The sequence below is a fragment of the Dipodascopsis tothii genome (assembly GCF_038497935.1).
Source record: "Dipodascopsis tothii strain CBS 759.85 unplaced genomic scaffold V1510scaffold_20, whole genome shotgun sequence".
In the NCBI taxonomy this organism is placed as follows: domain Eukaryota; kingdom Fungi; phylum Ascomycota; class Lipomycetes; order Lipomycetales; family Lipomycetaceae; genus Neoaidaea; species Neoaidaea tothii.
The window spans coordinates 87,686-99,028 of NW_027118004.1; the positions used below are offsets into that span (position 1 = coordinate 87,686).

Here is an 11,343-nt window from a genome sequence, read left to right on the forward strand (position 1 = left end):
ACAGTTGGCGGCTCGTGTGGCTGTGGCCGTGCACTGCTGTATCGGGCGCGCACGCCGCCGTCCGAATCCCATTATGGCTAGGCCGTGCATCCGTGCGTCGCGCGTTTCGTCTGATCTCCCGGCCGCGTCTGACAGCTCGCAGCCCGGCGCTCGCTCGCCGGCCGCCCAGCAGCCCGGTGGTCCTGTCTCGGGCGTCCACCGTCCCCGGTCCGCCAGCCCGGTCGCGTGTCCGTCGGCCGCCGGCCGCGCCCGCGGCCTCCCCAAACGCTGTCTGTCTATAGACCGCGTCTCAGACCACACGATGGTCCGGATCGAAATAGCCGGCAACCGGAGCCAACGGCCAGGCACAGTCACGCCGACCCGTGCAGGCGGGCTATATATTCGCTCGGCCACCGCCGTCGGCCGCATCGCTCCCTGCGTCGGTCAATCGTGCGAGTCAACCCAGCTCAACCGAGCGATTGCGCAGCGTCTTTCGTTAATATCGTTATCTGTATAGTTATCCCGGCGCGCAGCCGTTCCAGGCCGTCGTCCATATTTTTAGCTCCGTGCGTGGTGCACAGCTCCCGACGCGTTCGTTCGTTAAGATGTATTCGCTCAATTTTGTCGTTCTTTTATTTACCCTTCTCCACGCCGTGTGTGCTGCACCCATCCAGCACGTCTTTTTGGCACCCACGCCGCTTTCCGAGCCCTCGTCCGCCGTGATTGCGAGCCCGTCGCCTACCGCGCCCTCCGTCCACCTCGAGTCCGTCACAATGGCCAACTCGTCGTCCAGCTCGACCGAATCGGCCACGTTCTCCGGCGACCTCTTCCAGCCGGTGGCCACGTCGGCGCCGCTGTCGATGTTCACACGGACGGACCACCCGCTGCAGCCGGTCGGCGTGTCGGCGGACACGATCGAGAACTCGACGATTCCGACAAGCAGCTTCTACACGAACATGCTGCTGGGCTCGCAGACCAACGGCGCCTACGCGCTGCCGTACCTGGTCTGGCTGTCGAACGCGACCACGGGCGGCTACGGCCTCGCGGTGAGCTACACGAACCACAGCCAGCGCGTAAGTGGAGTGCGGGATGCGCTGACGGCAGGTTTTCGGCCCAAACACGTCCGTGGACCCGGTTGAGTACTTCCTGAGCCCGACGGGCATCCTGGAGTTTGCGTTCTCGTCGACCGAGCTGGCCGCCGGACCGGCCATGAACCTGACGGATCTCAAGAAGTACTCGGTCAATGCGACGCTGTCGCCGCCGTCGGGCTCGGGCTCGCTGTCGGTGCCGCTGACGATCGGATCGGCGTTTGTGACGGCGACGTACAATGGCCTGACGCCCGTATTCCGGTCTGCCGTCGGCTTCCAGGCGCTGACCAAGGGCACGTCGCCGCGCAGTGGCGTCCAAAAGTACACGCTCACGCTCGAGAACGGGCGCACGTGGGTGCTGTACGCGACCGTGCCCGACAGCGAGACGTTCTCGCTCAGCCTGACCAACGGCACGACGATCTCGAACTCGGCGTCGGTCGACGGCGTCACGGTCCAGGTCGCGTACCTGCCCGACGGCCAGGACGACACGTACGACGACCACGCGGGCGCGTACCCGACCGCGATGACCGTGTCCGGCACGGCCGCCGGCGCGACGGCCACGTGGAACATGACGTGGACGTACGCCGGCGCGTGCAACGCCGGCAAGCTGCTGCTCTTTGCGCTGCCGCACCACCTGCCGTCGTTCACGTCGGCGACCAACAGCACTGCGCTCGAGTTCTCGATCGACACGCGCGTCAAGGGCACGCTCGCCGCGTACTCGACCAACTCGTTCGAGCTCTCCGAGACGCTGCCGTACGAGCTCGGCTTCGCGCCGTGGTCGGCCATCTCCGGCGCGTCTGCCAACTACACGACCGAGGCCCTCGGCCTGATCTCCGAGGCCGCCATCTCCGAGGGCACGAGCGACATCACCAACGCGACCGACCTCGACAGCTACTACTACTCGGGCAAGATCCTCGACAAGTACGCCCAGATCTGCTGGGTCGCCCACAGCGTTCTCCAGAACTCGGCCATCACCAAGATCTGCCTGGCCAACCTCAAGGCCGCCTTCAGCACGTTCAGCGAGAACCGCGGCCAGTACGAGCTCATGTACGACCAGACGTACAAGGGCATCATCTCGAACGCGACCATGGCCACCGGCGACTCGCTCGCGGACTTTGGCAACACGTACTACAACGACCACCACTTCCACTTCGGCTACTTCATCCACGCCGCGGCCGTCATCGGCGCCATCGACAGCGACCTCGGCGGCTCGTGGGCCGACGACAACAAGGACTACGTCAACGCGCTCATCCGCGACGTCGCCAACCCGTCCGAGGACGACTCGTACTTCTCGGTCTCGCGCCACTTTGACTGGTACAACGGCCACTCGTGGGCCAAGGGCCTGTACGAGTCCGCCGACGGCAAGGACGAGGAGTCGACGTCCGAGGACTACCACCACCTCTACGGCATCCGTCTCTGGGGCAAGGTCGTTGGCGACAGCTCCATGGAGGCCCGCGGCCTGCTCTCGCTGGCCGTCATGCGCCGCGCGCTGCAGACGTACTTTCTCTACCTCGACGACAACACCGTGATGCCCTCGCAGATCATCGGCAACAAGGTCTCGGGCATTCTCTTCGAGAACAAGGTCGACCACACGACCTACTTTGGGACCAACCTGGAGTACATCCAGGGCATCCACATGATTCCGCTCAGCCCGGTCTCGTCGTACATGCGCACGCCGGAGTTTGTCGAGCAGGAGTGGAAGGAGAAGCTCGCGAGCCTGGCGCCCACCCTGACCGACGGCTGGAAGGGCATCCTCTACGGCAACCTTGCTCTCTACGATCCCCAGAGCGCGTATGACTTCTTCGCGACGTCGAGCTTCAACACGTCCTACCTCGACAACGGCGCGTCCCAAACGTACTACCTGGCCTACTGTGCCGGTGTTGGCGGCACCACGTCCTAGACGCGCGCTTGCTGTGAATTTTGCTATGAAATGTGGGCCGCGACGGCCCGGTCCTGCTCTTTGTGAGCTGCGGCCGCGCCGCACGGACCCAGGGCTGCGGCTCTTGTGACTCGTTCTTCTGTCTCTGTTTGAAACCGGCGATCTGGTGCTTCTGCACCTCCTCGCGCCAAGACATATATGGTTGCGCTTGCAAGTTATTGGGCATATAACATTGGATGGCTCGGATCCTATCTGGGCCGGATCGAACATGGGGTGTACGTAAAAATAAACGAACATTGAGAGGACGTGCTGTGGCCGCGCGACAGGCACGCTGCGGAGTTGGCGTGGCGAGGCAAAAAAGCGATGTTGACAGGACTCGAACCTGCAACCTTCGGAAAATAACACACTATGGTACCGAAATCCGATGCGCTCACCATTGCGCCACAACACCATAACTTATTATAGTGTGCGGTATAGCACACTAATATTAGCCGCCACCGCGGCCGCCTCGCGCCGCCCCTGAGTCCGCATCTAAGCCGCTGCGGCGCGCACAGCCTGTGCGCCTACTGCGGGCGGGTCGGCCGGGGGCTGTGGACGAGAAGGGCAGCCGGAGCTCTCGCTGGGGCCGTGCGGGGTCGATGGCTTCGGATCGGCCGTCGCCGGCACGCGACGCCATCTCCTGCGCCGACAACGGCGCCGACGGTCTCGCGACCGCCCCTGTTCCGCTGCCGCTCTTGTGGTGTCTACGCGTGGCGCCTTCTTTGGTAGCGAGGCCGATCACAATGACCGCCGGCGTGTGCCAATAGTCGGCGCCTTCTGCGGCGTTCCTGAATGTGTCCAGACCAATAGCATATCTACATAGCGTGCACACTCTGTCACTCTGGGAAGAACATAGGCACGACCTTGTGGTAGATCTGGCGTTAGCCGTGATGCGCCCGTGCCTACCTGCTCGTCCTTGGCAGAAAAGACGACAAAGAGCACCCGGTTGATCTCAGCGCCCTCGGGGCCTTCCAGGAACTCGCGCACGGTCTCGACGGCGGTCAGCGTAGCGTCTTCGATCGGGTAGCCAAACACCTGTTGTCAGCGGTAGCCGGCGACCTACTTACTCCCGTGCTGATCGACGAGAACGCAATCGACGTCGCGCCGCTGTGCAGCCCGACTTTTAGCGACCGGCTGTAGCAGCTCACCAAGAGCTTCTTCGAGTCGAGCGCCGCATGCTCATGGTAGACCGGGCCGACGGTGTGAATAATGAACCGAGCAGGCAGATCACAGCCGGACGTGATCTTGGCGTCGCCGGTCTCACACCCGCCAATCTTGCTGCACTCCACCGGCAGGTTCGGCCCGGCAGCCGCGTGAATCGCTCCATTGACACCCGACCCTCCGCCCAGGCGCGTGTTGGCCGCGTTGACAATGGCGTCGACTTTGAGCTTGGTTATATCGGCGCGCACGACCGACACTTTGGCGTTCAGGCCAGGCGCCGACGCCGCCAGCGCCCTCGGGGCCGCGGTCAAAAGGCGCTTGGCGTAGAGCTGGGCGATCGTCGGAATCTGTTGCAGTTCGGTCATCTTCGAGATGCAGGGCGGTCGTCGAGGTGATGGTGCAGCGGACAATGACCGGGGGGAGCCAAACTATGCATTTGGGAGTTTTAGCACTGAAATCTGTGCGTGCAGATGCCAGACGGACACTTTCGCAACTCTCCGATCGATGGCACAGATGCTAGATCGCACGGCTCGCAGCCGCACGGAACTATCGTCCCACGTGGCCGCTATCGGTACGTGTGGTGCCGTACGTGACCGCGTGTGATATTGGCCCGACTGTGTCCCCTGAATTCCCTGACCCAACGCCGGCGTTTCTGCGGCCAACACGAGTCTCTAAATGCAGATGGATTGAGCTATTTTACAGGTTGTGAATAATACATCGTTTCTAGATCTCTGGCCAGTGGCTTTCGATGAACGTCATCATGCGCTTGATGGCTGTCAGCCATTTCCGGGTCTCGTCGTCGCTCATAACGTGGGCAACCTGTACGTAGGTCTTGCCGAGGGCACCCGGCTTGGTCTCGTTATCGTGGCCGGTGATGCGTTCGCGCGACGAGCGCTCATGGATGCCGACCGCAGTCACACCGATTGGCCAGGCCGCATTGCCAATGCTGAGTTTGAGATACGTGTCGTTAGCCTCGTGATACTGCTGGTTCTGCAGGTAGAGTATCAGCGTCGCAAAGGACTGATAGATCTGGTCGTGCAGGTTTCGCTGACGGAAGTGCTCGAAGAGCGGCTCGAGATATTCCTTGGTTTCGTCCAGCAGGAGCAGAGCTTGCTCGGGAGTGTCTGGGTAAGCGTAGCCAGCGGAGGTACATACCTTCCATGTTCTTCAGGGTCTTCTCCCACTCGGCGAGAACAAACTGCAGGTACTTCTCCAGCTGCAGGTAGACCTTGCGGGGCTCGAGGATGATGTCACGCTCCGTCAGGACCATGTCGACCTCGCGTAACCTTTCTTCGATGCCGAGAGTTTTGCCCTGCAAAGTCAGCGTCGATCCCGACAAGGCCTTAGATATGCCCACCTTCTTGCGCTCGATCCTGCGGAGCCGTCGCAGCCGGCTGTCGTCGCTCTCGTTGAACAAGCGGATCGGCTCGTCGAATCTGCGCAGCTCCGCGACGATCTCGGCATCCGTCATGGTCTTGAATCGGTCGTTCTCGTTCTCAGGCGTGTCACGCGCCGACTCGGCGCCAGGCGTGGCCGACGACCGTGCACGCTTGGCCTTCTTGCGTTCGGCCTCTTCGCGCGCGGCGGCCTCTTCCAGCTCCTTCTGCTTCCGCTTCTTCTCGCGGTAGACCTCCTCGGCGGCGCGGCGCTTTTCCTCGCGACGGGCTTCCTCCTCCTCGCGCTCGCGCCGGGCCCTTTCAGCCTTTTCCTGGCGCTCCTTGTCGCGCTGGGCCTGTTCACGCAAGTACTGCTCGCGCTTGGTCTGGACAATGGCGCCGCGGTGGATCAGTTCGGGACCCTTTGCCGGGGCCTTGGACGAGTCCACTTCATCAGCAGGGGGCGGCGCGACCGCTCCCTTCTTCTTGGCAATCTCTTTCGAGATCAACGACGCGAAATCCATGGCTGATGTCGTCGGAGCTCGAAGCGCTGGGAAGGACGCATGGGAGTTTGAGTTACCCGGCAGATAGCGAGCTGACTAAGATCTGACAAAGCTACGTAAGTAGGGCTTCCGTAAACCCTACTTTAGCAGTCATGTCTAACGGTCCACGCGTGGCGGACGACCCACAACATCAACGGAAAAGGTATGTTAATTATCCTGGGCTTGCTCTTTTGATCTTCAGTTCTGCCTGATTTTTCAACAGTTCACAAACACCAATGTAAGTACCTTCCCGACCTTCGGTGGCCACCTCGACTTCAGACGAGCACGCTTGCACCCGAAGGTGTCTGCCGTGAGCGCCTAGTTGTCCTGGTAGCGCCGGATGCCGCGGCCTGCGAACTAAGCTGACCGGTCAAGATGCCTCCCAAAGCTGCTGCTAAGCCTACCAACTCGTCGTCCTCTGGCGGCAAGAAGACCAAGAAGAAGTGGTCGAAGGGCAAGGTTAAGGACAAGGCTCAGCACGCTGTCACTGTCGACCAGACTGCCTACGACAAGCTGATCAAGGACGTTGCCACCTACAAGATGGTCACCGTCTCGGTCCTTGTCGACCGCATGAAGGTCAACGGCTCGGTTGCCCGCGCTGCTCTGCGCGAGCTCGAGTCGCAGGGCGTCATTAAGCAGGTTGTCGGCCACTCGAAGCAGCTGACCTACAGTAAGTCTTTTGATGTCGCGCGTCGTGAACAAGCACTAACAGTATTAGCCCGCGCTGTTGCCGCCGCTGAGGAGTAAATTGTACTAAATGGTTTTCAAAAAGGTGTTTAAAGTCATTTCATAACATTACTATCTCATGTATATTGTACAAATATCAAGTTTGAAACCGCCACTTTAGCGCAATTGAACAGATAATAGACAGTGCAATTTATTACTGGCGCAAGCCTTTGTAACGCCCCTTGAGTATTTGCGCCGGCGAGCGTTAGCCGTAGCAGGACGACGTGCATGGCACGGCTGAGCGCGCCTGGCGCTGGTCTGCGGTGCGGACGCGCGATCGCTCTGTGGTTGTGTTTCAGCCACCGCTAGTGGCGCAGTCATCAGTAGTGTCTCGGTGGTGCGGCACAAATGAGACGACACACCTTGGCCCTTGCTTGGTTGCCTGCACTATGTGCGTCACCCGGAACCTGCAACCGCGCGCTTCCTTGCGCCGTGGGGGCTGTTCCGCGGCTGCCGCGCGTTACCGGCGCCGCTACCGCCAGAGATCTGAGATCTAGCCGGCTGGTCCAGCTGGTGCCGCCAGCACGGTCACCGGTCCAACCGAGCGACAGTTCGACATATAGGCTGCGGTAGAGAACGCGGCCGACCGCACCGGCCAGCCATAACCCCGCCAAATCTTCGCCGTACGGCTGTCCGAGCACCCGCAATGGCGGCTGCGGACGGCCCTAGGTCGGCGCTGCAACCGCTGAAACAGGCTGTGACGCAACAAGTGCCAGGCTACCGGCGCCGGGCTGGGCCTGTACAAAAAAAAGGGGCGGGATATCTGTAGGGCACACTAGTCACTACCGCTCTGGCGCCTGGTGTCCAATTGTGTAACAGTCAAGGCACGCGCCGATCCATAGCCGTGGCTTTGGTCCTCCGGTTCCGCGCAATCTGGGCGTTACTGCCCGGGCGGTGGTGCAAAGCCCCTGCGCTAGTACAAATTCCATATGCGCGTCCACCAAAACACACGTTAGCGTCTACTTGTGCATGTCTCGGGCTACCGTGGTCTCGGCGCGTACTGTGTTCGATGGCTATCCGCAGTGCAGTCGGTGCTGGCGCCGAGACGTGTCCAGTGAAAGGGCACCGCCGAGCATACATCGGCTAGAGCGCCCGGCTACGTTTTGGGGGAGGGGGGCAGGTGCGGCGTGCAAATGCGGTGACGGCGGCAGCGCCAGCAAGGGACCAGTATGCAACGGTGGGCCAGGAACGCGTGCGCCGGCGCTGGTAGTGCGTGGACCAGTCACCTCTGGGCATAGGCGCGTGTTAATATCTAGCAGGCGCACGCCCAAGAACGGACAGGGGCCGCAGCGATCTAGGTACGCCGCATCGTCGGACGACGCCAGTATCGCTCGTAGACTGCAGCCGGCGGTAGGTGCGACACGCCCAGGCCGGTCAAGGCTAGCTACCTGTAGTGCAGAAGGAGGCCGACAGGCGTCTATGGCTAGGGTGGGCGGCCGACTGTCTCGGAGCAGCTGCGGTTTCACCAACCGATGGCGCGGCCTGCACCTGTGTAGCTGAAGGCCATATATATACCGGCACACTGCCGACGGTGCTTGTAACGCTACTCGCCTTGTTCAGCCCGACGCCTTCGTGCGGACCAGTCTCTCTCTTTTAGTCATTCATTTACCTTCGTTCGAGATGCAGTTCAAGACAGTTCTCCTGGCGCTGGCCGCGGCCGCTCAGCTGACGGCCGCTGTGCCGCACGTCTACCGCCGCGACGCCTTCAACGGTACGGTAGCTGCAAACAGCACCTACTCGACCCTGACGGCGAGCAACACTTCGTCGACCTCGACCTCGGCGCTGACGACCTCGGTGTCGACTGAAGGTAGGCGGCCGACGAGATCGGTGAGCTAACCGCAGACGTCACGACCACGATCACTCGTTTTGTGACCATCTACCGCACGACGACCCTCGCGGGCGGGTCGTCGAGCGTGATCACGTCGGTGGCTACGGTCGCCGACACGGTCTCGTACACGGCCACGGCCGCGGCGTACCTGGGAACATCAATTCCGGCGAGCACGACTGTGGCCCAGGCCACGGCAACCTCCACGGACGAGCCCGAGACCGACTACCCGACGACGTCGGCGACACTGGACCTGCCGGCGGGAACGTATGTGTCGACGTCGTCCGTGGGCGAGACCACGACCTCGCTGGTCACCCAGTCTCTTACTTACACCGTCACTGAGTCAGACTCGACAATTACGCTCACCAAACCTGTGACCTACACGCGTACGATCTACGGAGAGGCTACGTCCGTGATAAACTACGCGGTCGCCGTCAGCACGTACACGACCTCATCGTTGTCGACGTCCTACAACTCGGCCATTGTGACGCGCACGCTCGATGCTGGAGACGTGCTGACTGTGACCTCGATGGACGCTTCTGGGTCTCTGACGGCGGCCGTCACGACGGCTTCGCCGACCTCGGGCACCGAGCTCACGACGACGTACACGTACTACTATCCGATCACGATCACTCGCTACGTGACGCGCAAGACCACGCGGACGTCAACCCTTCCGGCGTCAACGGCGTCGACCAAGGCCGCGGCGAGCAGCTCTGAGGTCGCTGCGGCTACGACCGACGGTACTACCACGCTGACTTCGGTTGTGACCCAGACAGCCACGCGCACGGCCTACACGGGCGCCTCCAACTCGACAGAGGCGATCACGAGCACGCTGACGTCGACGCTCAAGACCTATGTGACGTCGTACGTGTCGTCGTCGACGTCGCTGTCGGCGGACCCGACGTCGATCCAGAACGGCACTTGGGTCGGCATGCACTCACACCGCCACCGCCGCCGTCGCTCGGCCTTTGACTAGACGACTTAGCTAGAGAGAGAATGCTGTTATGATGGGTTATGTACACGGATTGGTTTGCTTGGGAATGAATACTACGCCTCCACATATCAGACAGTATGCAGCGGCACAGTCGTAGACGCCGGAGGCTGTGCCAGACAGAGCTGGACGTGCAAGACATAGCTGGGCAGCCACAAGCCGGACTAGCATGGCCCACAGCATGTGCGGCTGCGCGACCACGACTCCTTGCGTGCGGCTGAAGTTCCTAAATGGAACCTTAAAACGCGCCTATGCACGCTAGTGAAACGATGCATAATCCAATATTAAAACACGCCATTCTCTTTAAAGCAACCATCGACCACGACAGCAGCAATAAAGATTTGCGTCAGTTACCGGTAGTGCAATAGTAACGACACGATGTCTAGAGTCATGAGCAAGCCCAGCGGACTCCGGACAGGTTGCAAAAATAAGAGTAACAAACAAACCCCTAATAGAGGTATTTCAGTTGTTACACTGAAAAGAACAGATACTACACTTGATCTAAGCCAAAAGGCAAAGAGAGTTAAGGAAAAAAAAAAAGAGCTCCGCTCGAGGCGGTGGTCGGACTTATATAGGTCTGGATAGGGCTTGTGGGCACCAGAATTAGGGTTAGCCCCTGAGGGGGTTGCCCACCGCGTCGCGAAGGCGCAGGAAGGCGCAGGCACGCGCCACAGTAGATGGCCCGGGACGCCAGTACCGTCAACCGACCAAACCGTGTCCGGCTTGGTTGCACCGTGCTGGAGTCGCACGGCTGACGCGGGCGTCAAAAATTGCTCCGCGGCGCAAAAAGGATTGCGTCCGCCCGGAGTCGAACCGGGGGCCCGTCGATGGCAACGACGGATTTTACCGCTAAACCACGAACGCTTGCTACGACAGCGAGTGTGCTTGTAGCGCCAGGTAGGCCGGCGAAGCGGCACAAGTCGTCGGGCGGTCAGCGTGGAGCGGTGCCACTCCGAAGCAGTCCACGCACGGCGGCCTTCTAGCCAGCCAGCCGTCCAGCGCCGCCCGCACGGCGCCTGAAATTCATAGTGCAAATGTGTATTAAAACTGCATGTGGGTAACAAATGATGTCAGTTTCGCAATGCGTTCGAGCTCGTCGTTCTCGGCTTCGGCGTCCATGTCTGTCGTCAGTTCGTCCTCTGCACCCGTACGCACCTGTCTTTGGCGGCGGTGGTGGCACCACCACGCCCTCGTGGTCCGGGTCGATCTTCCATCCGCGCGCCTGCAGCTCCTGCAAGCCGTTTGCGCCGACAATGTCCAGCTTGTCGCACGCCAACGCGACAGGCGCAGCCGCGTACAGCCGGCCGGCGGCAGCCGCGCTCGTCTTGTGAAGCTGGATCTCGAGCTGCTGCAGGAGCTCGACAACCAGGCTCGATCCGGTCGAGTCGGCCGCCGGAAACAGGCCCGGGACGTCAGAGACCAGACCAAGTGCCTTGGGATAGTTGCGGGTCCACATGGCAGCCACCAGACGCTGGCCGCGGGCCAGGAGCTCGCCCGTGAGCGAGGGCGGCGCGGTCGGCAGCCGGCGGGCGACCAGGCGCGCCTCCGGCAGCTCGTCAGCCAGCAACAGCGTCAGCAGCAGCGCGGCGTAGAAAGTCTGCGCGACATCGGCGGCCGGCGGGTAGAGCGCCACGCGGGGCTCGACGTCGACGAGTGCGGCGGCAGCCGCGGCCGGGTCGGACGCGCTGCGCAGGATCGCTGAGAGCTCGTCCTGGCTGAGCTCCGTTCGGGTCATGG

The 11,343-nt window shown here is 61.6% G+C and overlaps 7 protein-coding genes and 2 non-coding genes across 9 annotated transcripts; 4 read left to right on the top strand and 5 right to left on the bottom strand.

Annotated features, from left to right (window-relative positions):
* Positions 1-584: 584 nt before the first annotated feature.
* On the top strand, positions 585-2,967 carry V1510DRAFT_407530 (endo-1,3(4)-beta-glucanase; the record flags this gene model as incomplete). Its single annotated transcript, XM_066932413.1, has 2 exons — positions 585-1,052; positions 1,084-2,967. 2 exons carry the CDS (start codon positions 585-587, stop codon positions 2,965-2,967), a joined length of 2,352 nt encoding a protein of 783 aa, XP_066788258.1.
* A 340-nt stretch (positions 2,968-3,307) lies between these two features.
* Positions 3,308-3,397, bottom strand: V1510DRAFT_t175. The gene has a single exon. It is a non-coding gene; the product is annotated as a tRNA-Arg (tRNA).
* A 377-nt stretch (positions 3,398-3,774) lies between these two features.
* V1510DRAFT_418749 (A1pp-domain-containing protein) lies at positions 3,775-4,623 on the bottom strand. Its single transcript, XM_066934172.1, has 3 exons — positions 4,053-4,623; positions 3,892-4,020; positions 3,775-3,860 (listed from the first exon to the last, which is right to left on the bottom strand). Exons 1-3 carry the CDS (start codon positions 4,509-4,511, stop codon positions 3,822-3,824), a joined length of 627 nt encoding a protein of 208 aa, XP_066788259.1. The 5' UTR covers positions 4,512-4,623; the 3' UTR covers positions 3,775-3,821.
* A 143-nt stretch (positions 4,624-4,766) lies between these two features.
* On the bottom strand, positions 4,767-6,098 carry V1510DRAFT_418753 (Prp18 domain-containing protein). The gene is made up of 3 exons (XM_066934173.1): positions 5,504-6,098; positions 5,302-5,458; positions 4,767-5,270 (listed from the first exon to the last, which is right to left on the bottom strand). The coding sequence occupies exons 1-3, from the start codon at positions 6,044-6,046 to the stop codon at positions 4,870-4,872; spliced, it is 1,101 nt and encodes a 366-aa protein (XP_066788260.1). The 5' UTR covers positions 6,047-6,098; the 3' UTR covers positions 4,767-4,869.
* Positions 6,099-6,366: 268 nt separating this feature from the next.
* Positions 6,367-7,159, top strand: V1510DRAFT_418755 (40S ribosomal protein eS25). The gene is made up of 2 exons (XM_066934174.1): positions 6,367-6,734; positions 6,783-7,159. The coding sequence occupies exons 1-2, from the start codon at positions 6,440-6,442 to the stop codon at positions 6,809-6,811; spliced, it is 324 nt and encodes a 107-aa protein (XP_066788261.1). The 5' UTR covers positions 6,367-6,439; the 3' UTR covers positions 6,812-7,159.
* On the top strand, positions 6,931-7,843 carry V1510DRAFT_418758 (uncharacterized protein). The gene has a single exon (XM_066934175.1). The coding sequence runs from the start codon at positions 7,139-7,141 to the stop codon at positions 7,361-7,363; it is 225 nt and encodes a 74-aa protein (XP_066788262.1). The 5' UTR covers positions 6,931-7,138; the 3' UTR covers positions 7,364-7,843.
* Positions 7,844-8,114: 271 nt separating this feature from the next.
* On the top strand, positions 8,115-9,609 carry V1510DRAFT_179536 (uncharacterized protein). The gene is made up of 2 exons (XM_066930403.1): positions 8,115-8,597; positions 8,633-9,609. The coding sequence occupies exons 1-2, from the start codon at positions 8,411-8,413 to the stop codon at positions 9,589-9,591; spliced, it is 1,146 nt and encodes a 381-aa protein (XP_066788263.1). The 5' UTR covers positions 8,115-8,410; the 3' UTR covers positions 9,592-9,609.
* A 790-nt stretch (positions 9,610-10,399) lies between these two features.
* V1510DRAFT_t174 lies at positions 10,400-10,470 on the bottom strand. The gene has a single exon. It is a non-coding gene; the product is annotated as a tRNA-Gly (tRNA).
* A 158-nt stretch (positions 10,471-10,628) lies between these two features.
* Positions 10,629-11,341, bottom strand: V1510DRAFT_448711 (uncharacterized protein; the record flags this gene model as incomplete). The annotated part of the gene is made up of 2 exons (XM_066935784.1): positions 10,629-10,727; positions 10,762-11,341. The coding sequence occupies 2 exons, from the start codon at positions 11,339-11,341 to the stop codon at positions 10,648-10,650; spliced, it is 660 nt and encodes a 219-aa protein (XP_066788264.1). The 3' UTR covers positions 10,629-10,647.
* Between the last annotated feature and the right edge of the window lie 2 nt (positions 11,342-11,343).